Below are 26650 nucleotides of genomic sequence, written 5' to 3' on the forward strand. Positions count from 1 at the left end.
CTAGTAATGTGTGTCTTAATAATATCCACGGATTTCCATATAGCCAGGATTTCCTAGAACATAAATAAAACAGAACTAGAACAGAACTAGAACAGAACTAGTACAGAACTGGAAGAGGACAAGAACAGAACTAGAACAGAACTAGAACAAAACCAGAACATAAGTAGAACAGAACCAGAACATAAGTGTAACAGAACTGGAACTGATGTAAAACTGAATTATAACCGAACTAGAAATGTATTTGTACCGGAACTGATGTAAAACTGAACTAGAATCGAACTAGAACAAAACAAGAACTGAACCTAACTGGATCTGATGTAAAACTGATTTATAACTGAATTGGAACTGAAGCAAAACTGAACTAGAACTGAACTAGAACTGAACTAGAACTAGAACTGAACTAGAACTAGAACTGAACTAGAACTGAACTAGAACTGAACTAGAACTAGTCTAGAACTGAATTAGTCTAGAACTGAACTAGACTAGAACTAGACTAGAACTGAACTAGAACTGAACTAGAACTCAGGGAATAGAAATCTAAGCGCACTCTGCTTATGGTCGGTATCGCCCAGAACTCAAAGTGTAGACTTGCCAAATTCAAAGACATGCCTTATTTCGACGCTAATGTTGTAATCTTCAAAATTAAAAGTGCTGTTACCAATAAACCCAATAAGAACTCCAAACTGCACCTACAAAGGTGCCCCTATAGACAACACGGAGAAGTCTACTGTTTACTTTTAGGGATAGGATTGAGTTGTGCTGAATCAGAATTTGAACTCAAAATTCTTTTTCAATGTATTCAAGGCAGATTCTGGGGTTAGATGTGAATCCTTTAGAAAAATAGAAATTAGATCTCTGGTTTAAAACTTTTTGTTGTCCTGTGTAAGTAAAATGAATTGCTTTTTTTGTTTTATAATTTAATTCAAATTTTTTTATATATTTTTTTGTGGTTCTTCTTGAATTGTTCATCTTTTTTTTACTATAATTATGGATGGTTATAGATAGATTAAGTTGTTTTTGTTTTTTTTTTTTAAGTTTATTTTTTTATTTTTTATTTATTTTTTATTTTTCTTCTTTTTTTAGTTATTTATTACAACATGATGTTTCATTCAACTATGGGAAGGTTTTCTTATGGTTTTTTCACAAAATGTTTTATATTTTTTAGAGAAAAATTTGTATTTTACGATTAAAAGGGTTTTTTTCAATTACAGGGTTGGGATTTGGTTTGTTTTTCTAAAATATTTTTTTATAAATATTAAAGTTTTCTTTGAAGGGGTTGAGGGTGTTAAGATTTTTGTTTATGTTTTATTAATTTATTGGTGTTTTTTATAGATTATTGTTTTTTTTTTCTTTAAAAAAACTTTACTTTGAAAAGAAAATGATGTTTTTTCTTAAGTTGTAGGGAAAAAATAATATTTTTTTATAAAAAACATAAAATTATTAAAAAAAAATAAAGTAAATAACGAGAATTATTAAGTTTTATGGGGATTTTTTTAGATAATATTTATAAGTTTAAGTTTGTTTACTTTTTTTAATATATTTATATTTATTATTAATATGTTTTATAAGTAGTTTAAAGATGTGGAGTCTTTAAAGTTATTTTTACGATTTTTTACTTATAAAGGGAGTTTTTTTTCTTTTATTTAATAATAATAATAATTACAAGTGTTTTGTTTTGTGTTTGTTTTTGTTATATATATTTTTTTTAATTTTATAATAATAATAATAATAATAATAATATTACAATAAAAGTAGTTTACTACTAATACATTTATGTTTATTTTTATTTTGTTTTTTATTATTTATTTAATTATTTATTAAAGAAATGGTTTCTGTTTTTGTTTTATTTAAAAAAAAAGAAAATAAACAATAATTTATTTAAATTTAAATTATATTAAATAAAAAATAAGTAAATAATATAAAAAATTGTATTTATTAAACTTACAAAAGTTAATTAATAGTAATAATAATAATATAATAATAATAATAATAAGAAAGGAAATTATGCCATTTATTTAATAATAATAAAAAATAATAAAGTATGTTGTTTTTAAATATTGTTGTTGTTTTAAAAGTATTACAATTAAATAACGATGCTGTTTTTTAATAATAATTAAAATTATTAAAAAACATAAAACTAAAAACTTTTAAAATAATTTTACTCCATGTGTTTGCTTCTTATTAAACTTCGTTGAACTATGTTTTGTTGTTGTTACTGTTGTTGTTCTAAACTGTGTGTGTCTTCTTCTTCTCTTGCCTTCTCTTTCCTTATTCTTTCTTGCTCTTTTTCTGGCTTAAATTTAATTTAATTTAGTGTTGATTGTTTTTTCACTGTTTTACTCGTTATTTTTTCTTAAACAATATTTATTTGTTTTTCCTTTTTTATTTAAATTTATTAATTTTATTTATAAATAGTTTTTGTTTTTTTCCTTTTACTTTGTGTAAATTTTTCTTAATTTTTTAAAGTATTTCTTTTTTCTTTGTTTTCTAACTTTTCGTCTATTTATTTATAAACTTAGTACAATTAGTTGTTGGTTTTTTTGTTTTATTAATTATATTAGTTGTGTGTGTGTTTTCTATAAATTAATTTTAAGTTTCATAATATAATATTTTTATGTTATATACTATATATAGTTTTTTTTTTTAATGTTTAAAAAATGACAAGAGATATTTCAACAATTTTTCTCACAATGAAAGTTATTTAGCCATATATTAAAGTGATTCTTCAAAGGCTGCCATTAAATCACGTTGCATATTCATATCGATGTGACCAGCTCTCTGTAAAAGGCAAAAAAAAAATTATTAAACAACTGTTAACAAATTGAAAACTTAAAAAGAACAGAACTAGAAAATAAACAGAAATGCACAGAACTGAAGTAGAACTTGTGAAGTAGAACTGAACTAGAACTGAACTAGAACTGAAACTTAAAGAATGAACTAGAACTAGAACAGAACTAGATGAACTAGAACTGAACTAGAACTGAACTAGAACTAAACTGAACTAGAACTGAACTAGAACTGAATAGAACGAATGAACTAGAACTTGCACTAGAACTGAACTAGACACTGAACTAGAACTGAAACTAGAACTGACTAGACTGAACTAGAACTGACTAGAACTGAACTAGAACTGACTAGCTGACAACTGAACTGAACTAGAAACTGAACTAGAACTGAGAACTAAGAACTGAACTGAACTAGAACTGAACTAGAACTGAACTAGAACTGAACTAGAACTGAACTAGAACTGAACTAGAACTGAACTAGAACTGAACTAGAACTGAACTAGAACTGAACTAGAACTGAACTAGAACTGAACTAGAACTGAACTAGAACTGAACTAAAATTGAACTAAAACTGAACTAGAACTGAACTAGAACTGAACTAGAACTGAACTAGAACTGAACTAGAACTGAACTAGAACTGAACTAGAACTGAACTAGAACTGAACTAGAACTGAACTAGAACTGAACTAGAACTGAACTAGAACTGAACTAGAACTGAACTAGAACTGAACTAGAACTGAACTAGAACTGAACTAGAACTGAACTAGAACTGAACTAGAACTGAACTAGAACTGAACTAGAACTGAACTAGAACTGAACTAGAACTAGAACTAGAACTGAACTAGAACTGAACTAGAACTGAACTAGAACTGAACTAGAACTGAACTAGAACTGAACTAGAACTGAACTAGAACTGAACTAGAACTGAACTAGAACTGAACTAGAACTGAACTAGAACTGAACTAGAACTGAACTAGAACTAGAACTGAACTAGAACTGAACTAGAACTGAACTAGAACTGAACTAGAACTGAACTAGAACTGAACTAGAACTGAACTAGAACTGAACTAGAACTGAAACTAGAACTGAACTAGAACTGAACTAGAACTGAACTAGAACTGAACTAGAACTGAACTAGAACTGAACTAGAACTGAACTAGAACTAGAACTAGAACTGAACTAGAACTGAACTAGAAACTGAACTAGAACTGAACTAGAACTGAACTAGAACTGAACTAGAACTGAACTAGAACTGAACTAGAACTGAACTAGAACTGAACTAGAACTGAACTAGAACTGAACTAGAACTGAACTAGAACTGAACTAGAACTGAACTAGAACTGAACTAGAACTGAACTAGAACTGAACTAGAACTGAACTAGAACTGAACTAGAACTGAACTAGAACTGAACTAGAACTGAACTAGAACTGAACTAGAAGAACTGAACTAGAACTGAACTGAACTAGAACTGAACTAGAACTGAACTAGAACTGAACTAGAACTGAACTAGAACTGAACTAGAAAGAACTGAACTAGAAACTGAACTAGAACTGAACTAGAAACTGAACTAGAACTGAACTAGAACTGAACTAGAACTGAACTAGAACTGAACTAGAACTGAACTAGAACTGAACTAGAACTGAACTAGAACTGAACTAGAACTGAACTAGAACTGAACTAGAACTGAACTAGAACTGAACTAGAATTGAACTAAAACTGAACTAGAACTGAACTAGAACTGAACTAGACTGAACTAGAACTGAACTAGACTGAACTAGAACTGAACTAGAACTGAACTAGAACTGAACTAGAACTGAACTAGAACTGAACTAGAACTGAACTAGAACTGAACTAGAACTGAACTAGAACTGAACTAGAACTGAACTAGAACTGAACTAGAACTGAACTAGAACTGAACTAGAACTGAACTAGAACTGAACTAGAACTGAACTAGAACTGAACTAGAACTGAACTAGAACTGAACTAGAACTGAACTAGAACTGAACTAGAACTGAACTAGAACTGAACTAGAACTGAACTAGAACTGAACTAGAACTGAACTAGAATTGAACTAGAACTGAACTGAACAGAATAGAAATAGAACTGAACTAGAACTGAACTAGAACTGAACTAGAACTGAACTAGAACTTAACTAGAACTGAACTAGAACTGAACTAGAACTGAACTAGAACTGAACTAAACTGAACTAGAACTGAACTAGAACTGAACTAGAACTGAACTAGAACTGAACTAGAACTGAACTAGAACTGAACTAGAACTGAACTAGAACTGAACTAGAACTGAACTAAAACTGAACTAGAATTGAACTAAAACTGAACTAGAACTGAACTAGAACTGAACTAGAACTGAACTGGAACTGAACTAGAACTGAACTAGAACTGAACTAGAACTGAACTAGAACTGAACTAGAACTGAACTAGAACTGAACTAGACTGAAACTAGATCTGAACTAGAACTGAACTAGAACTTAGAAATCTGAACTAGAACTGAACTAGAACTAACTGAACTAGACAACTGAACTAGAACTGAACCTAGAATGAACTAGACTGACTAGAAATGAACTAGAACTGAACTGAACTAGAACTGAACTAGAACTAGAACTGAACTAGAATGAACTAGAACTGAACAGAATTCTGAACTAAAATAGAACTAGAACTGAATTAAAACTGAAATAAATAGAACTACATATTTAGAGTTTTGAATTTTGTTAATTTTAAAACTTACCGCCTCTCGTCTTCTACGTTCTTGTTCCATGCGTCTTAATTCCGCGCGCTTAGCAGCAAGCACGATCTTGTGGTGATGTTGAGCAGCGCCAGCTGGTGAACCACTGCCCTTGGGTGAAGCCTTTAAATCATAACCACTCGCGACAAGGAGGGTTGAATGTCATGTACACTTTTTCTGCAAAATTAAAAAAACAGCAAATGCTTTAAAATTCTTTTCTCTATTTCAACAAAATCTAAATAGAACTCACCTCCCACTTTCCATAACATCCATTATGGAGGCTGCCAAATGAGCCGTACTGCTGCTCCCGCCATGAGCATGTGGTTGTACTCCCGCCGCAGCAGCCGACACAGACTGATGATGTGTGGCACTTAGCTGTGAGGCTAAACTATTAACACCCGTACTGCCATTGCCATTACCACCACTACTGCTGGAATTTGAACCGCCACCCACCCCAACCATATGCGAAGATTTGGAGTGATGTTGTTTACGTTGCTGCTCCTTTTCGGCCGCTTCTTTTTGGCGTTTTTGTTCTTTCTCCTTTTCTGCGGCCTCCAGCTGCTTTTGGCGATCGGCCTTCTCTTTGGCTTTATTACGGAATTGCTGGAATGAGTCCATGGCAGGTTTGGTTTTGTTCGAAGTGGGGGTGTTTTGTGGTGAACCCGCCGAGGCGAGTATAGACCACGAACTGGGATTTTTAACATTTTGTTCATGGGTTTTGAATGCTTGTGCAAAATTGACTTGATTACCGCCGCCAACGCCGGCGGACATGCCGGCTGTGGAGGGTATTTTCAAATCGGAGGGCGATTGTTGGGGAGGTGGCACGCCCGATGCCTGTTGCTGCTGTTGTTGTTGTGACTGTTGCGGTCTCTTGTCGGGCGGACTAGGCATCATGGATTCTATGGGTTTGGGCGTAATAAGCAGTTTATTGCAAGACTGTAGCGCTGGATCAAGATGACCCAGCACACTATTCGTATTTGAATCTTTCTTACCGCCTACTGAAGGGCCTCCAGTTGGGGGCCCACCTAAAGATAAATTGCCCGGTAAACCAGCTGCTCCGCTACTCATCATCATGGCCAGCAAATGATTATCATTGCGTCCCGGCAGCTGATCAAATATCGAAGAACCACCCGCTCCAGCGCCATGCGGTAGACCCAGACCCAAGCCCAAACTATCCAAGGCATTGGAGGCGGCTACATCGGCCATATTGTAGCCATTGTTGTGCGCATGCTGATGTTGCACAGCCTGTTGAAATTGCTGCTGCATCATGGAGTTGAGACCCTCCATCAAACCGAACTGCATTAAGGGGAAGTGATTGCCATTCATGCCGGGCACATTCTCAGCAGCGGCGGCACCTTTCGACAACAATTCATTCATGAATTCCACATGATGCTGGTTGTTGGCATGACTGGCTTGAGCCTGCTGGCTGCTCTCAAACACCTGCTGCTGTTGTTGTTGTTGTGTGGTTTGCTGTTGCATTAAATGGGCAGCATTAATACCAGCAGCAGCCATTAGGAAATTATCAGCAGCGCTTTTACTGGTTGGTGGCGGAGCCAACAGAGACGGCTGTTCCAATGAAGCAAGCGACTGTTCAACAGGGTCATCAAATTGTGGAATTTGTTTAAGTCCTGCAGCCAAGGAGGCTGTGGTCGTTACCTGCGAGGTGGCTGCTGCTCCACCAATGCTGGCGGGCGTATCAGCCACTTCGTTAGGCAGTTTGTGTAAATTACTAGCGATGCGTATGCCACCACCGCCGCCGCCGCCAACAACACTACTAATATTTGTGCTGTTGCTGCTGCTGCTCGTGCTGGTCGTAGCACTGGCTCCACCAGCGGTACTCGCCACGGTTGAGACAGCAACACCACCACTATTATTATTGCCAACACCGCCCATACCTCCTCCACCACTTAAGGCCGTGGTGAGGGCTGTTGCAGCGGCGGTTGCATTCACACCGACAGCAGAATTTGGTGGCATTGTCAAGTCACTTGGTCCATTAGTGCTGTCACCAGTACTAGCTCCACCAACAACACCCATACCACCACCAATCACAGAACCAACACCGGTGGCACTACTGAACGGTGTTAGTGTTGTGCCACCAGCACTGGCGGTTACTGGAATTGGAACAGTGGTTGGTGTTGTTTGTGAAGTAGGCGTTGCTGAAGGTGTTTTGTTTGGATTGTTGTTATTATTGTTATTTAAAGCTGCTGCTGCATCTAAAGTATTGCTATTATTAGCTGCAGACGTTGGTGTTACAACTCTTACTAAACGGGGTTTCAAACACAGCCACAAAAACAATTGTCAATTCATTTTATGGTTTAAGGAATAGTTGGGAATTATGGAAAGGGGTTTCGTAAATGAAAATATGAAATTTAAAACAAAAAAAAATAATTAAAGATTAGTCACGTATTATGAATAAAAGAAAAACTTAAAAAAACTAAAAAGAGATATTTCTTTATTGTGCATCTTTTCTCTTTCAACTTACACATTTCCGTCACTTGTTGCAATGATCTTGATTGGCTTCTTGATTGTTGTTGTGATGATGATCTTGCTGCTGTTGCTGCCGTTAGAGGAGGTTCATTTGTTAAATTACTGTTGCTGTTGGTATTTGTATTGTTGCCAGCAAGTGTTCCTAATAAATCACTTGTTGACTGACTATTTACACCTGCTGCTGCTAACTGTTGCTGCTGCTGTTGTTGTGAGGTTAATGTCGGTGGTATAGTTGTTGTTGCTGCGGCTGCTCCTTGTACCGTAGCATTAGCAGTTAAATTTAGTGATGGTACAGTATTAACTGTTGCTGCTGCTGTTGTTGTTGCTCCCGCTGCTGAAGCAGTTGTTGTGGTCATACCACCACTACCAGTTACACTTGTGGGCGTTGTTATTAAATTATTTACCTATAATAAAGCGTTATATAGATATGATATCATGAGACATTTTATGGTATGAATTTATGAAAGAGGAATTTACATTCATTTTCTTTTTTTGTACAATTTCAAAATACTTAACGAATATGGACGTACAATTTATAAGGAAAGGTTTAAATGTTAAAGTTTTATGTAAAATTAGGAACCTAAAAATTCATGATTACAATTTTAATGAAAGTATTGTAAGAGTTTAAAATTTAAAAAATAACTGGAATTAAAACAAACCTAGAACGGAACCAGACTTTAACTATAACTAATCCAGATCTTAAATGGAACTGAAGTAGAAGTAAACTAGAACTGAAGTATAACTAAACTTGAGCTGATCTGGTTCACTCAACTAGAACTGAACCAAATCTTAACTAGAACTGAATTAGAATGGAACCAAACAGTACTAAAATGGAACTAGAACAAAACTGCTATAGAACTAAAACAGAATAGAACAGAACTAGATTAAAATTATAACTGAACTAGAACAGAACTAGAACAGGACTAGATCAGAACTAGAACAGAACTAGAACAGAACTAGAACAGAACTAGAACAGAACTAGAACAGAACTAGAACAGAACTAGAACAGAACTAGAATAGAACTAGAACAGAACTAGAACAGAACTAGAACAGAACTAGAACAGAACTAGAACAGAACTAGAACTAGAACAGAACTAGAACAGAACTAGAAGAGAACTAGAACAGAACTAGAACACAACTAGAACACAACTAGAACACAACTAGAACAGAACTAGAACAGAACTAGAGCAGAACTAGAACAGAACTAGAACAGAACTAGAACAGAACTAGAACAGAACTAGAACAGAACTAGAACAGAACTAGAACAGAACTAGAACAGAACTAGAACTGACTAGAACTGAACTAGAAACTAGAACTGAACTAGAACTGAACTAGAACTGAACTAGAACTGAACTAGAACTGAACTAGAACTGAACTAGAACTGAACTAGAACTGAACTAACTGAACTAGAACTGAACTAGAACTGAACTAGAACTGAACTAGAACTGAACTAGAACTGAACTAGAACTGAACTAGAACTGAACTAGAACTGAACTAGAACTGAACTAGAACTGAACTAGAACTGAACTAGAACTGAACTAGAACTGAACTAGAACTGAACTAGAACTGAACTAGAACTGAACTAGAACTGAACTAGAACTGAACTAGAACTGAACTAGAACTGAACTAGAACTGAACTAGAACTGAACTAGAACTGAACTAGAACTGAACTAGAACTGAACTAGAACTGAACTAGAACTGAACTAGAACTGAACTAGAACTGAACTAGAACTGAACTAGAACTGAACTAGAACTGAACTAGAACTGAACTAGAACTGAACTAGAACTGAACTAGAACTGAACTAGAACTGAACTAGAACTGAACTAGAACTGAACTAGAACTGAACTAGAACTGAACTAGAACTGAACTAGAACTGAACTAGAACTGAACTGGAACTAGAACAGAACTAGACCTAACTAAAACTGAACTAAAACAGAACTAAAACAGAATTAGAACAGAACTAGAACAGAACTAGAACAGAACTAGAACAGAACTAGAAGAGAACTAGAACAGAACTAGAACAGAACTAGAACAGAACAAGAACAGAACTAGAACAGAACAAGAACAGAACAAGAACAGAACTAGAACAGAACTAGAACAGAATTAGAACAGAACTAGAACAGAACTAGACCTAACTAAAACATAATTAGAACAGAACTAGAACAGAACTAGAACAGAAACTAGAACAGAACTAGAACAGAAACTAGAAGAGAACTAGAACAGAACTAGAACAGATCTAGAACAGAACTAGAACAAACTAGAACAGAACTAGAACAGAACTAGAACAGAACTAGAACAGAACTAGAACAGAACTAGAACAGAACTAGAACAGAACTAGAACAGAACTAGAACAGAACTAGAACAGAACTAGAACAGAACTAGAACAGAACTAGAACAGAACTAGAACAGAACTAGAACAGAACTACTAGAACAGAACTAGAACCAGAACTAGAACAGAACTAGAACAGAACTAGAACAGAAACTAGAAAAGAACTAGAAACAGAACTAGAACAGAACTAGGAACAGAACTAGAACAGAACTAGAACAGAACTAGAACAGAACTAGAACAGAACATAGAACAGAACTAGAACAGAACTAGAACAGAACTAGAACAGAACTAGAACAGAACTATAACAGAACTAGAACCCAGAACCTAGAAACAGAACTAGAACAGAACTAGAACAGAACTAGAACAGAATAGAACAGAACTAGAACAGAACTAGAACAGAACAGAACAGACCTAGAACAGAACTAGAACAGAACTAGAACAGAACTAGAACAGAACTAGAACAGAACTAGAACAGAACTAGAACAGAACTAGAACAGAACTAGAACAGAACTAGAACAGAACTAGAACAGAACTAGAACAGAACTGAACAAACTAGAACAGAACTAGAACAGAACTAGAACAGAACTTAGAACCGAACTAGAACAGAACTAGAACAGAACTAGAACAGAAACATAGAACAGAACTAACAGAACTAGAACAGAACTAGAACAGAACTAGAACAGAACTAGAACAGAACTAGAACAGAACTAGAACAGAACTAGAACAGAACTAGAACCGAATCTTAGAACAGAACTAGAACTGATATTAGAACAGAACTAGAACTGAACTAGAACCTGAACTAGAACGAACTAGAACTGAACTAGAACGAACTGATTACTAGAACTGAACTAGAACTGAACTTAGAACTGAACTAGAACTGAACTAGAACTGAACTAGAACTGAACTAGAACTGAACTAGAACTGAACTAGAACTGAACTAGAACTGAACTAGAACTGAACTAGAACTGAACTAGAACTGAACTAGAACTGAACTAGAACTGAACTAGAACTGAACTAGAACTGAACTAGAACTGAACTAGAACTGAACTAGAACTGAACTAGAACATGAACTAGAACTGAACTAGAACAGAACTAGAACAGAACTAGAACAGAACTAGAACAGAACTAGAACAGAACTAGAACAGAACTAGAACAGAACTAGAACAGAACTAGAACAGAACTAGAACAGAACTAGAACAGAACTAGAACAGAACTAGAACAGAACTAGAACAGAACTAGAACAGAACTAGAACAGAACAGACTAGAACAGAACTAGAACAGAACTAGAACAGAACTAGAACAGAACTAGAACAGAACTAGAACAGAACTAGAACAGAACTAGAACAGAACAGAACTAGAACAGAACTAGAACAGAACTAGAACAGAACTAGAACAGAACTAGAACAGAACTAGAACAGAACTAGAACAGAACTAGAACAGAACTAGAACAGAACTAGAACAGAACTAGAACAGAACTAGAACAGAACTAGAACAGAACTAGAACAGAACTAGAACAGAACTAGAACAGAACTAGAACAGAACTAGAACAGAACTAGAACAGAACTAGAACAGAACTAGAACAGAACTAGAACAGAACTAGAACAGAACTAGAACAGAACTAGAACAGAACTAGAACAGAACTAGAACAGAACTAGAACAGAACTAGAACAGAACTAGAACAGAACTAGAACAGAACTAGAACAGAACTAGAACAGAACTAGAACAGAACTAGAACAGAACTAGAACAGAACTAGAACAGAACTAGAACAGAACTGATTTAGAACAGAACTAGAACTGATTTAGAACAGAACTAGAACTGAACTAGAACTGAACTAGAACTGAACTAGAACTGAACTAGAACTGAACTAGAACTGAACTAGAACTGAACTAGAACTGAACTAGAACTGAACTAGAACTGAACTAGAACTGAACTAGAACTGAACTAGAACTGAACTAGAACTAGAACTGAACTAGAACTGAACTAGAACTGAACTAGAACTGAACTAGAACTGAACTAGAACTGAACTAGAACTGAACTAGAACTGGAACTAGAACAGAACTAGACCTGGAACTAGAACAGAACTAGACCTAACTAAAACTGAACTAAAACAGAAGTAAAACAGAACTAGAACAGAACTAGAACAGAACTAGAACAGAACTAGAACAGAACTAGAACAGAACTAGAACAGAACTAGAACAGAACTAGAACAGAACTAGAACAGAACTAGAACAGAACTAGAATAGAACTGATTTAGAAGAGAACTAGAACTGAACTAGAACTGAACTAGACCTAGAACTGAACTAGACCTAGAACTGAACTATAGATCAGACCATCGATAAGTCTTTAGACAAGACTATTGCTTAGGCTACTAAATAGGATATATACCAACTAGACCATAAAATACACCTATGAATTGCATAGACTATTGTCTAGGCTGCAGACTAAACTATAGACTAGAATATTGATTACACAATGGACTATAAATAAGGCTATAGACTTAACTAACTACATTACACTTTAAGAGTTTCAGAATATAGACAACATGTTATACTAGATTGTATATAACTAAGAACAAAAAAAGGGTCTATAAGTGTAACCTAACATGTGTTTAAGGAGAGTCAGTTGGGTGCTTAAGGGGTCAAAATTTATCAAAACACAAAAACACTTGTTAGTTTGATTATAAATAAAATTTGCAAAAATAAAGAATTATAAAAATAATAAATTTTTGACGATATTTTACTACTCACATTGCTACCATTTGAGTCGCGGGTTTTTTTCTTTTTCGGTGGACCCTCAGCATCGCCTGGAAAAAACGTTTTTGGTAAAAAAAAACAGAGAAAAACAAAAGATAATTAATAATTATTATAGAAGAGAAAAATAAATAAACTTAAAAAAACAAAATACCTGTGAGTTGTAAGGACATTGTAGAGCTATAGCTGTAATAATAAAAAAAGAGAAAACGCTAGCAATTGTGTAACCCGCCCCAAACTTGTAAGGATAATAGAGAGAGCAGCTAAGGATTTGTTGTTCTTTTTTTTTTTTTTGTAATTGAAAACACGTTTATTTTTTGTATTGATTTCTTTTTTTTTGTTTGTTTTTACTTTAATTATTATTAATAATTAAACTTAAATTTATAATTTATTTAGTATTTTAATATTAAAGTTATGGTTTCATTGTGGTTTATGTTTATTATACTTGTTGTTGTTGTTTTTTTTATAAATCCACCATAAATATATATATGAGTAAGTGTTGGTTTTTTTGTTTTTAATTTTTAATTTCATTTATATTTTTAAATGTTTGATGACGTACGTACTTTGTAATGTATGATTTGCTTTTCTTGTTTAATTTAATTTTATTTTTTTTTTTAATTTTTTGAGGTTAATTATTTTATATTTTTATATATATAATTATTTTTATATTTTTTTGTTTTGTTTTTATTATTTAATAATTAGTTTTAGTTTAAGAACAAAAAAAAATTTATTATAAAATTAAAAAATACTTATAAAAACTAATATGTATTTATAACTTTTGTTTTATTTTTAAGATTTATTGAAAAATGTTTTTTTTTTCTATAATGCTAAACAACAATTAAAATTATGAAAAATTATTCTTTAAATAAAATAAACTATTTTTAAAATAATTATTAGTTTATGTATAAAAAAAAAAATAATATTTTTAATTAAATGAAATGTTTTTTTTTAAGAATATTGTTTTACAACAAGATTTGTTTGTGGTAATAACACTTAAAAGTTAAAAAGTTTATTTTTGAAAAAAAAATAATAAAATTAAAAAAATTACAAACTTTTTTTGTAAAATAATTATAAGCAGTAGAGAAAATTTAGCAAAAAAGTAATTAATTACCATAAAAAATTTCTAAAAGAATTTTGTAAAACAATTGAAAATGAATGGCACTAAAAATAGTTAAGAGCCAAGTTCTTTAAAGGAGCTTTAAGACCCCTTCCCTTGGTTCTATCTTTAAAAGTTTTTAATTAAAAAAACATTTAACAGAAGTTCAAAAAGTATTTAAATTTCCTAATAAAATTGCATATTATTTCATATTGGTGGCTTATAGTCCCCCCCAGGGGTTTCTAAAGAAAACCTTAAAATGCAATTGTCAAGACTCTTTCCTTCCTTTGGTATTTCTTTAAAAGTTTTTAGTTTAAAAATGATTTTAACAAAAGTTTTAAAAAAGTATTTAAATTATTTCATATTAGTGGCTTATAGTCCCCCCAAAGGCTTCTAAAGAAAATCTTAAAATTCATATGTCTAAGGTTTAAACTGAACTTACAGGCTTCTCTTTATGTTTTATAATGAAAATTTTGAAAGAATTTAAAACGATTGCATTTCTTATTGCAACAGGTCCCCCTGGGGGGTTCTTTTCTTTCTTTTTTAATCAAAACTTTTTTTATATTTTAAAATGAACTTCAACGCCTTTCTATAGAAAACTCGTAAGAAAACTCTTGTTAAATCTAGATAAACGTAAACATTTTAATTTCATATTGCTAAAGGTCCCCAGGGGCACTATTTTAAAACTTCTATAACAAATTTAAACTTTTTAATGTTTTCAACCAAATGTCAATGGCTTCTCTATTTTTGTCTTATAAATAATCTAGAAAAACGTTAACATTTCAATTTCATATGGCTGAAGGTCCCCCGGGGGTCTTTTTTTAATTTTTCATTTAAAATATAAACTTTATTGATATTTTGATCTAAACTTCTAGAAGAAATCATTTAAAAATCTAAACAAATTTAAAAATTTAACTTCAAATGCTTAAGGTCCCCCGGGGCACCTTTTTGTAAAATTTTGTAAATTCCAATTTACAAGCGAAACTTTTTTATGTTTTAAACTAAACTCCAAGGCTTTTCTATCATCGTCTCAAAAGAAAAACTAAAATTTATTTCATATTGCTGAAGATAATTTTGGATAATTTTTCAAAGGTTCTTCTTAGATAATTTTTTAATTTCATGCTTATCTAAACAAACTCGAACATTTTCACTCAATATTACCACAGGTCCCCCCGGGGGTCTTTTTTGAAAAACCCCTGTGGGTCAATAGAATCATATTAAGTATTCAGAGATAACCAAAATGAAATTGACCTTTGACCCCTAAGAACCCCGTACGAAAATTTAGGTCAATTAGTAGTTTTTTCTTTTATTTTTAGAATATATTTGAACAAATTTGAATCTGGTCTAGTGTCCCCCCAGGAGGTTAAGGTATAATTTGTTATAATTCTCGTTAAAAAAATTAAAATTTTCTATAAATTCTGGACATTTAAAATTACTCTCTATGGGTTCAAAATACCACAGCATCACCTTAAGTATTTAGGGATATCCAAAACGAAGTTGACCTTTGACCTCTCAGAACCCAAAGTTTAGTTCAATTAGTTGTTTCTTCTTTTATTTTGAGAAACAACTTTAGATAGTGTAAGCTATTTCAATATTTGAACAAATTTGAATCTGGTTAGAGTGCCCCGGGGGGTTTAAAATGCAATTTGTTATAAATCTCAATAATAAATTAAAAAATTCCTTTGATTATGGGAATAAGGTCGTAAATAAACTAGAATCCAGTATTTGAAATGTCATTTGAAGACATTTATTCTTTTTGCATTAAAACTGGTCTAGAGTCCCCTCAGGAGGCGGGAAGTTTTTAAAGTGCAAATTGTTTAGATTCGAATAAAATTTGAACAGAAAGTTGCAGTTTTCTTTAGAAATTAAACTAAAATATTGTTTTAATAATTTTCAAGAGGTTCTTTGGAACCCCTGGGGGTTAACAGACCACAATTTATATAAGTTGCCTTTAATTGAATAAAAAAGCAGTTCTTCTTATTGTAGGCCTAGGAAAATGTGTTAATTAATGAAGCTACTTTTTTTTGAAATAAGTACCAAGTACCCCAAGGGGGTTTAGAGACCGCTTAGTAATTTTATATACATTTTCTTTTTTTGCTAAATTTCCTTTACTGTATATAAGTTTTCCAAAAAAAAATATTTTTTTTAATTTAAACCAAAAACCTTTGGGGTTTAAGGACCATTTCTTTTTCTGCTAATTTTTCTCTACTGCAGAGTTTTACAAAATATTTTTTGTTGTGTATTTAAACATATTTAATATAATCACGCCAATAATATATAACAAAGTAAAAAGTTTTTTAAAGAAAATTATATTTTTTTTTTCAACTTAATTGATTTTTTTTATTTTGGTTTTTAAGAAAAATATTATTTTTTTAATACTTTTCTTTAAAATTGCAATATTTTGTTTACTATTAATGTTTGTATAATTTTTTTTTGTAATAATTTTTATTTTATTTTTTTGTGTTAACTAATTTAAATTTATATTTTTATGTTTGTTTTTAAATATAATTTCCCTTAATTTTTGTTTTTCATTTTTATTAATGAAAAATTGTGTAATTAGCTAAATTTTTCTGTTTTTTAAAGGATAATGTTTAACCAATTTTATGGGTAAATGAAAGGATTTTTTTAATAAAATTGGTCAAATTATTTTTATTATTTTTCTTTTAATTTTTCTATTAATATTTCGAGCAAAAGGACGAGGCTGTTTTTTTTAATTTAATTGTTGTTTAACGTATAAGCTACAACATATAGTAAACTGTGTGGTTTTCTTTTAATATTTTAATACAAACTTTAATTTTTTATGATTTTTTTTATTTCTTTCAATAATTTTTGTATAATTTATTTTATAATTAAAAAAAAAATCATTTTAAGCTGCAAAATTAAAAAAAAAAAATAATCAATAATTATAAAAATACAAAAAAAAAATAGTACGCTTAAGTTTACATAAAACAATTATCATTATTATTATTTTTAATGTTTTTTTTTTTGTGGGGAAAATTTTTTTTATAAATTAATTTTAATTAATTTTTTTTATTAATATTTATATATAATTTACAATTTCAAAATTGTACGTTGAAATAAAATTTTATTTTTTTGTTCCAGTTCATTTGTTTGTAGAAAAAAATTGTTTAAATTTTTTTATTTTTTTTTTTAATAATTGTACAAAAAAAAACGTGCAAACAATGTGTAAAGGGGAAAGCCGACAGCCGAAAAATAAATCAAACGCGTTTTTAAACAAAAATTACTGAAAAAAAACTTTTTACAGTTTCTTATAGCTTTGCTTTTGGGTGTTATACATTCTTTTGTTTTCTTATCGTTTTCTTTTTTAAATATATTTTTCTTATATTGTGTCTTAAGCTACAAAAAAAAAACAAATATATATTTTCTTTTTTTATTAGTTTTATGTTAAAGTTATTGTATTGCATTTTTGTTTTTTAAATTTAATATAAATTATTTTTCTATTTTAAAAAGTTAATTTGTAAAAAAACTGTCAAAAAATATCTTTTAAAAACAAAGATTTTTATTTAAAACGTGGTTTACAAAAGAGAAAACAATAAAATAAAAGTGTGTGTACGCTAAACTGCCTACTAAAGGCAAAACTGGTCTAGTTTCCCCTGGGGGATACAAAGTATAATTTCTATTAGAAATGTTTATAACAATAAGTCTTTATAAAAGGACACTTAATTGAAAACATTCATCGGCTTTTAAAGACCTTAAGAAAAAGTCTGAAACTGGTCTAGTGTCCCCCCAGGGAGTCAAAATGTAATTTGTTTTTATTCTCCTGAAATTTAACTAGAAACATTTGTAGAAATAAGTCTTGGTAAGAGGACACTTTATTTAAAACCTTGATCTGCTTTTAAAAAACTTTAGAAAAAGTTTTGAATCTGGTCTAGGGTCCCCCGAAGTTTCAATTTGTAATTTTTTAAAAATTTTTCATAAATTTTGCTAGAAAAGTTTGTAACAACAAGCCTTGATAAGAGCATACTTAATATAAAACCTTCAGCAGTTTTTTTTTAAACTTTTAGGAAAAAGGTCTAAAACTGGTCTAGTGTCCCCTCTGGGAGTGAAAGTCTAATTTGTTACAATTTTCCTCAACTTTTACTAGAAACGTTTATTACAGTAGTCTTCATAAAAGGACACTTCATTTAAATCCTTCTATGTTTTTAAAGTCCTTTAGATAAAGGTCTGAAACTGGTTTAGTGTCCCCCTCCCCCCTGGGAGTCAATGTGTAATTTGTTGCAATTCTCCTGAACTTTTACTAGAAATGTATATTACAGTAAAATCTTCATAAGAGGACATTTAATATAAAACCTTCAGCAGCTTTTAAACCCCTTTCTCTTTTTGTTTTGAAACTGGTCCATAGTCCTCCAGAGGGCTTAAAGTGTATGTTGTTTTGTTTCTAGTGGAATTTTACAAGAAATTTAAAAAAAAAAAAAAAAAAAAAACATACTTGTCTGGAATCGTTTTAAATGTTTTATTAATCTAATAGAATTTCAAAAGAAATCAAACTGGTATTGAGTCCCCTGGGGTCTAAAAGAGTATAAATTGTTTTGTTTGTAAGACTTTAGAAAATTTGAACTTTTTTATCGCTTTATGAAGTTAAATTTACATGATTTGACATTTCTCTTTTTGTATGAAACTGGTCTAGCGGCCCCAGGGGTTTTGCAATATATTTGATTCAATTCTAAACCATTTTTCCTAAAATGTAAAAACTTCACGAAGTTTATTTAAAATATTTTGTGTTTAAACTTCACATTTCTCTTATTGGCGGATTTTGGTCTAAAGACCCCAGGGGTTTTACACTGTATTTGATTAAATTCTAAACAAATTTTACCAGAAATACGAAAATTTAAGTTTTTTGTGACTTCATAAAGTTAAATTTAAAATATTTGGTGTTTAAACATCACATTTCTCTTTTTAGTGGACTCTGGTCCAAAGACCACAGGGGGTTTTACCCCGTATTTGAAGCGTTCTTAAAAAAATTTACTAGAAATAGTAAAAATGTCTTTATGTAGTTTAATTTAAAGGAGTACATCACATTACTCTTTTTGGTTGAATCTGGTCTAGAGTCCCCCAGGGGTTTAAAGTGTAATTTGTTGCAGTTTTAAAGTTTTTTTTAACAAAAATTATTGAATTTACGTTTTACATAGAAAATTTATGCTTAAAAATACTGATATCTCTGCAGTAAGATGAGAATGAATGAAGTGTTTAACCCTCAGGGGGCTCTTAGTACAATTTGATGTAATTTTTAATTTTCGATAAATTATTTTTTCCTAATATATGAATGGTTTAAATGGTATTGATTCCTTAGATAATATATACATATTCCTAAACGCAGATTACACCCAATTTAACTAATTTTTTACACACACTTTTTTTTCATTTTTAACTAAATTATTAAAACAAAAATTGTTTTTCATTTAATATTTTGCCGCATAATAACGTGTTTTTTTTTAACTTGTAGTTATTATAATGTCTTTTTGAGAATTATTTTTCTTAAATAATGTTTAGAACTTTACACACTTTTTACACATTGTCTGCAAGTGTACTAATTAAAAAATCATTCTTTTTTTTACATCTTAAACAAACAAAAAACATTTTTTTTTCATTTAAATAGAATTGTAAAAAGTATTTTTTTTACAATTTTGAATTTGTAAATATGAAATTTTTTTAGTTTAACAAAAAAAAAAAAAAAAACTAAACGCGTACCTTAACTTTATTTTTTTGTATTTTTTTTTATAATAAAAAAAATTTAACATTTAAAACACTTTTATTTGTTTGATAATGAATTGGATTGATATTTTTTGTTTTGTAGCCACGTTTTTTTTTTTTAATTATTTTATTGATTATTTTTTATTGTATTATTTTATTTTATTGTATTATAGTTTTTAAAAATTGTTTTTTTTGTACTATTTTATTAATGAAAAAGGAAAATTTTAAAATATTTTCTTTTTTTAAGAAATTTAAAGAGGAATTTGTTTTAAACTTTTGTTATTTATGTTATTTATAAGTTTTGTTATAAAAAATCTAGTGGTTTAGAAAACCCAGGGGGCTCTTACACTTTAATTGATTCGATTGTATACAATTATTTGTATAATTTGTCAATATTGCTAAATTTATAAGTTTTAATTCTTTTAAACTCTAAGGTTTTTTATACCCCAGTAGTTTAAAGTTTGTGGTCTAGAGTCCCCAGGGGTATTACACTATATTTACTTCAATCGCTTTAATAAATTTCATTATTTTTAAGTTAATTTGTTACAAAATTGCATTTTTTCGCTTAACAAAGCAACTGTTTCTTTCATATTATAATTTTTAGCTCTACGACCTTTTGACCTTTTATAAATTTATAGCTTTGAAATACATATCTTTAGTTTTATGCTATTATATTTTTTAATACGATTTGTAAGAAAAACGCCTTTAAAATACTTTACAAAAGCTTTTATTTTCAAAGAAGTTTGTCTCTGGCGTAGAAACCCCAATGGGCTTGAATTAAATATTTTTATTTGAAAAGGTCAAATGTTAATTTATTAAATTAGAGGTTTTAAACAAAGTTATTAATTTCAAAATAATTTTTTTAGAAAAAACTTATAATTGTTTATTTAAGGCATTTTTTAAAACCATGACCTTTTGACCTTTAACTTTTTTTTTAAATTCAAAAGTTTTATTCACTAAATTAGGGTTAAATTCTTGAATAATTTATTTCAAAAGGTAATTTTTCAACATAAACAAGTTATAATACTTAGTTTGGAAGATTTTTAGAGTCATGACCTTTTGACCTTTTACAATTTTTTTACTAAAAGCTAGTCTGTAGTCCCCCTTATATTCGTTTTAAGTTAATTTACTCAATTGGAAAGGTAAAATCAAAGTATTTCAGTAAACACAGTTCGAAACCCCTGAAAATATACAAATTTCAATTTTGTATAGTGTTGTGTAGTCCCCAAGGGGTTTGTGTCCCTTTTTCAAGTTAAACTTTTCATTTTTCAAAAGTTTATTCCAGAATTAGGCTTACCAAAGGTTACATCTTTAATTTTCGAAGAACTACTTTGAAAAAGTAATCTTTTTAAACTGTCGTAACCCCCAGGGGTACTCTGACCTTGTAATTATAGTGCTTTCTTTATATTTAAAAGAATATTAAATAATTGTTTTAAAAAAATGTTTCAAATTTCATAAAATTGTGGGAAATACTTTGTAAATCCTTAGAAAAAATAAAGTTTTCAAACTATTAAATCGCCCAGGGGACTCGAGACCATAGACTTTTGTAATTATAGTGCTTTTTGGCTTTTAAATAATAAAAATTAAACAATTATTTAATACAAATCTTAAATTTTTTGCGATTGTAAGGATTATTTGGCAAATCCTTAGAAAGAAAAAAGTTTTTAAACATTTGAAGACCCCCGGGGGATCTTTAACCTTGTAATTATAGTGCAAAAATGCTTTTTAAAGAAAATTAAATAAATTTTTATACAAATTTTTTACAAATATAAGAATTATTTTGCTAATTCTTAGAAAAAAAAGGAAGTTTTTAAACTTTTGAAGCCCCCAGGGGGACATTGGCCATGTCATAATAGTGTCTTTTTGGCATTAAAATAAAAATTTAATAACTGTTTCAAACAAATTTTAACTTTTTTACGATTGTAAAGATTATTTGGCATATCTTTAGAAATAAGAAAGTTTTCAAACTTTTAAAGACCCCCGGGGGATCTTTAACCTTGTAATTATAGTGCATTTTGGCTTTGTAAAGAAAATTAAATACATTTTTTATACAAATTTGTAAGTTTTTACAAATATAAGGAGTATTTTGAAAATTTTAGGAATAAAAACAAAGTTTTTAAACTCTTAAAGCCCCCAGGGGGTCTTTAGCCTTATAATTAAAGTTTTTTCTGCACTTTTTCTTCTACATTATGTTGGAAATTTTTACTTCTTTTAATTTTTAACAAATTTTTTAACAATTTCCTTTTTTTAAAACTTATAAATTACATTTAAAATAAGCGTTTAATTGAATTCCCCTTTAAGGTATATTACGAGAGAGTATAATACCTCCAAATAAAACTTTGAAAGTATGGATTTTTAGGATGAATTTTGTTATTAGTTTTTAAGGTTTTTATAGAAGTTATTTTATTTAATTATTTTTATTTAAAGTTATGAAAAACGTAGCTTTTTTATTGTAATGCTTTTGAGTTTTGTTTTGGAGTTAAGGATTTTTTTGCATATTTTGTTTTAAATATATAAAATATTTATTTAAATAAACGTGTTGATTCAATTTCAATATTCTTTTTTTTGTTTTGTTTTTTAGCTGCTCTATTTAATATATAAATAAAAATTATATATTATATAATTAAAATGGAATGATTGGCTGCCCCCAATACACAATTGCTTCACGATTTTCTTTTTTTTTTTAATATAGATTTTTTTTGTAACTCACATAGGTATTTTTTATTTTTATTTTTTTAGTTTTTTTAAAAAATAAAAAATAATTTAATTTTTCATCTGTTGGTTATTGAAAATGTTCTGGTTTTTTTAACAACTACTTGAGAAACACAAAGTTAAAACTTAAAAAAAAAGTTTAATACAAAAAATATTATGGTTTTTTATATAAAAAAATGTAATGATTCAAGCATTAAAATACAATTTACCAGTAGATGTTATTATTATTAAAAAAACTACTTTATAAAGTTAACATTTAAATAAAAAAAAATACTCAAAGTAAGAAAAACTAAATAATAGTTTAAAGTTAGTTAAAAAGTGTTAAAAGTCTAGAGTTAAAAGTTTTATAGAAAATACGAATATTTTAAAGTTTTGCTGTTTAATTTTGAAGTTATTGGAAAGTAAATTGTTTAACAATTTCCTTCTTTTATGCCTTGTTTCTAATTTAGTTTATTATCTTTTTTTAAAAAAATAGCTTTTGCTTTTTTTTTTAATTAGAAAATCTCCATAAACAAAATATTAAATATAATATTTAAGAAAAAAATAATAATAATAATTACAAAACAGATTATAACATATTGCACTTAAAAAAAATTAGAACTTTGTTCTAAAACAGTAAAAAAAACAAAAACAACCTTTATATTTTCCTTTTTTCTATAAATGTTTAAAAAAAAAAGTATTTTTTTTCTATATGGCATAATTTTTATAGAAATTTTCAATTATTTTAAAAAGTAAATGCAAGATTTTAATGAAAATCTATTGAGAAAAAACAGCAAAACTTTAAAATTTCCAGAAATATAATAAAAGAATAAAGAGAAAAGTTTTAAAAAAGGAGTTATTCAAATTCGGTAGAAAAGGTCAAAAGACCCCCGGGGGTCTCTAGAGCGATTTTATTACTTTCTGAAATTGCTATAATTTAAACAAATTTCCCTACAAGTGATGAATTTTCTCTGTATACCGTTTAAAAACATAAAACTTTAAGACAACAGTAGCCCCCAGGGGTTCCTCCGCCAATTAAGTATCTCGTTTTCTTTATATTTTTCTCCTCATTATCTAGAATTTTTCTTGTTCTTCTTCATAAACTTGCATCTTTTATGTTGTACCTCATATTTATAAGTGTTTCCATCACTTTAATGTCTTGCAAATTCTCATTATTTTTTACAATTGCAATCTTTTTTTCATAAAAAATATAAAAAATTAGTACAGTACTTCAAAAGCCATAAAGAAAATTTATTTATTTTATAGAAATTTCTAACTGGAGACAACTAATTGGTAAAGCCTTAGAAGTTTGCAGTCTGTTGACCCCCGGGGGCTGTGATTTAATACGTCAAAGACCAATTAAACATATATTTTGTATAAATTTCAAATTTCTTCCGTCATAACTTTATAAAAAGTTTACTTTAGAAGTCCCCCGGGGGTTTTTTGACACAAAGAACTAGAGATTTCTTTATCTATTTTCCTCTATTGTCTTGCAAATTGTCTTATCTTTTGAAATTGAAATATTTTAAACAAATTATCTTAGAATTGAATGGTTTTCGTTCTTTACAGTTTGCAATAACAACAACGTTTTGTAACTGCAGTAGACCCCGGGGGATTTTGGCCTTAAATGAATCTCATGGTATGACTACTGGATCCTTTTTAAACAGCAATCTCTCTTATTTAAGAAAATGTTAAATTTTAATCCTCATATTTGTAAAATGGTCTAGTCTATAGTCTAGTCTTTAGTCCTGTTTATAATCCATTCTATAGTCTAGTTTAAAGTCTAGTTTATGGTCTAGTCTATAGTCTAGTGTATAATCTAGCCTATAGTCTAGTCTATAGTCTAGTCTATAGTCTAGTCTATAGTCTAGTCTATAGTCTAGTCTATAGTCTAATCTATAGTCTAGTCTATAGTCTAGTCTATAGTCTAGTCTATAGTCTAGTCTATAGTCTAGTCTAGTCTATAGTCTAGTCTATAGTCTAGTCTATAGTCTATAGTCTAGTCTATAGTCTAGTCTATAGTCTAGTCTATAGTCTAGTCTATAGTCTACAGTCTAGTCTATAGTCTATAATCTAGTCTATAGTCTAGTCTATAGTCTAGTCTATAATCTAGTCTTTAGTCTAGTCTATAGTCTAGTCTATAATCTGGTTCATACTATAGTCTAGTCTGTAGTCTAGTCTATAGTATAGTCTATAGTCTAGTCTATAGTGTAGTCTATAGCCTAGTCTATAGTATATTCTATAGACTAGTTTTTAATCTAGTATATAGTGTAGTCTATAGTCTAGTCTATAGTATATTCTATAATCTAGTTTTTAATCTAGTATATAGTCTAGTCTATAGTCTATAATTTAGTCTAAAGCCTAGTCTATAGTCCAATATTTAAATCTACAAAATAATAAATAACTCCTTTTTTAACCAACAGAAGAAACAGAAATCTACATAGTTTTTACAAAACAAGAGAAAGAAAAAAGTAAAAGATAAAGAGAAAATAAACAAGTTTCTAAAGAAAAAAAAAAACTAATAAAATTAATATTATGTATAAAAAAAAAACTAAAAATAAACTACTAATCACTAACCTATTTTGTTGTTGTTGTTTAATTATTACAAAAAATATTTATAAACAAAACTTAATAAACTTAAAACAAAAAACTGAGGAGGGATAAAAAGTGGCAGAGCAAAACTAAAATTTCCAAAGCAAATTAACAGGAGTTTATAATTTTCATAAAGAAAATCTTATACAAAATCTAAAACTTTCTTTTATCTGGAGGGATGGATGTTCTTTCTACTAAAAACTAAAGGAATCAAAAAAACTGTATTACAAACTCCCTTTTTTGTAAGAAAACCTAAGCTAAAGCCTAATCAAAAAAGTAATAAATCAAAATATATATTTGTTAAACATAACTTTGTTTTAATTCTCCATTATTTTCTTTCTTTTTTTCTCTTTTTTGTTTGTGTAATATATATTTTTGTTATATATTTTCTTACATTAAAAAAAAACAATATTTGCATTATTTCAGAAATTTTAAAAAACTATCTTCAATAACTATTGTGTATGTATGTATATAATGCTTGTAATCATTAATTAAAAAAAAAAATATTGTAAAAATTATTTAGAAAAAATTACTGATAAATAAAGTAAAGAAATAATAATGTTTTATGGTCAAACAGAAAACTAAATAATAAATGTGAAATTGAGTGAAATTTTTTTTAAGTTTTTCTTCTCGTTTTTCTTTCTTTTGTAGTTATAGGGTAAATAGTAGTAGTAGTAATAGGTAGTTATTAAGATAGGGAAGGTTGGTTTTAGTTTGATAATAATCATAATATTTATAAAAAAAATGAATTATAAAACAAAATTATATATAATAAATAAACGCGTCCTAACCTGCTTCACTGTCACTTGAATCGCTAGAACTACTATCGCTTGAACTGGACGAGGATGAATCGCTAGAACTAGAACTAGATGATGGGCGATTTGCGGGTTGAACAGCTTCAACTTTATTCGATGATTCGTCTGAAATGAAAGAGAAGAAGAGGGAAACAATAATTAGATTATGTTGATAAAACAAATATGTTTTAATAGATGACTATACTCCATAGTCTGGACTATAGTCTAGTCTATAGTCTGGACTATAGTCTAGTCTATAGTCTGGACTATAGTCTAGTCTATATAGTCTGGCCTATAGTCTAGTCTATATAGTCTGGCCTATAGTCTAGTCTATAGTCTGGTCTATAGTCTAGTCTATAATCCGGACTATAGTCTAGTCTATAGACTGGACTATAGTCTGGACTATAGTCTAGTCTATAGTCTGGACTGTAGTCTAGTCTATAGTCTAGTCTATAGTCTGGACTATAGTCTAGTCTATGGTCTGGACTATAGTCTAGTCTATAGTCTGGACTATAGTCTAGTCTATAGTCTGGACTATAGTCTAGTCTATAGTCTGGACTATAGTCTAGTCTATAGTCTGGACTATAGTCTAGTATATAGCCTGGATTATAGTGTAGTCTATAGTCTGGATTGTGTAGTCTATAGTCTGGATTATAGTGTATTCTATA

At 29.6% G+C, this 26650-nt stretch overlaps 1 protein-coding gene across 1 annotated transcript in view; it reads right to left on the reverse strand.

Moving 5' to 3' along the window:
• Positions 1–2548: 2548 nt before the first annotated feature.
• The window catches only part of LOC119602877 (homeotic protein female sterile-like), a 42795-nt gene continuing 18693 nt past the window's right edge, over positions 2549–26650 (reverse strand). Inside the window, 7 exon segments of the mRNA XM_037954651.1 lie at positions 2549–2778; positions 5533–5663; positions 5666–5706; positions 5780–7790; positions 8012–8420; positions 13095–13150; positions 25980–26108. Of these exon segments, the coding sequence (XP_037810579.1) occupies positions 2713–2778; positions 5533–5663; positions 5666–5706; positions 5780–7790; positions 8012–8420; positions 13095–13150; positions 25980–26108 (2843 nt within the window). The 3' untranslated portion in view covers positions 2549–2712.

This window comes from Lucilia sericata, unplaced genomic scaffold (assembly GCF_015586225.1).
Source record: "Lucilia sericata isolate MDLA Ls3-8-SP2 unplaced genomic scaffold, ASM1558622v1 Contig000259F_arrow, whole genome shotgun sequence".
In the NCBI taxonomy this organism is placed as follows: Eukaryota; Metazoa; Arthropoda; class Insecta; order Diptera; family Calliphoridae; genus Lucilia; species Lucilia sericata.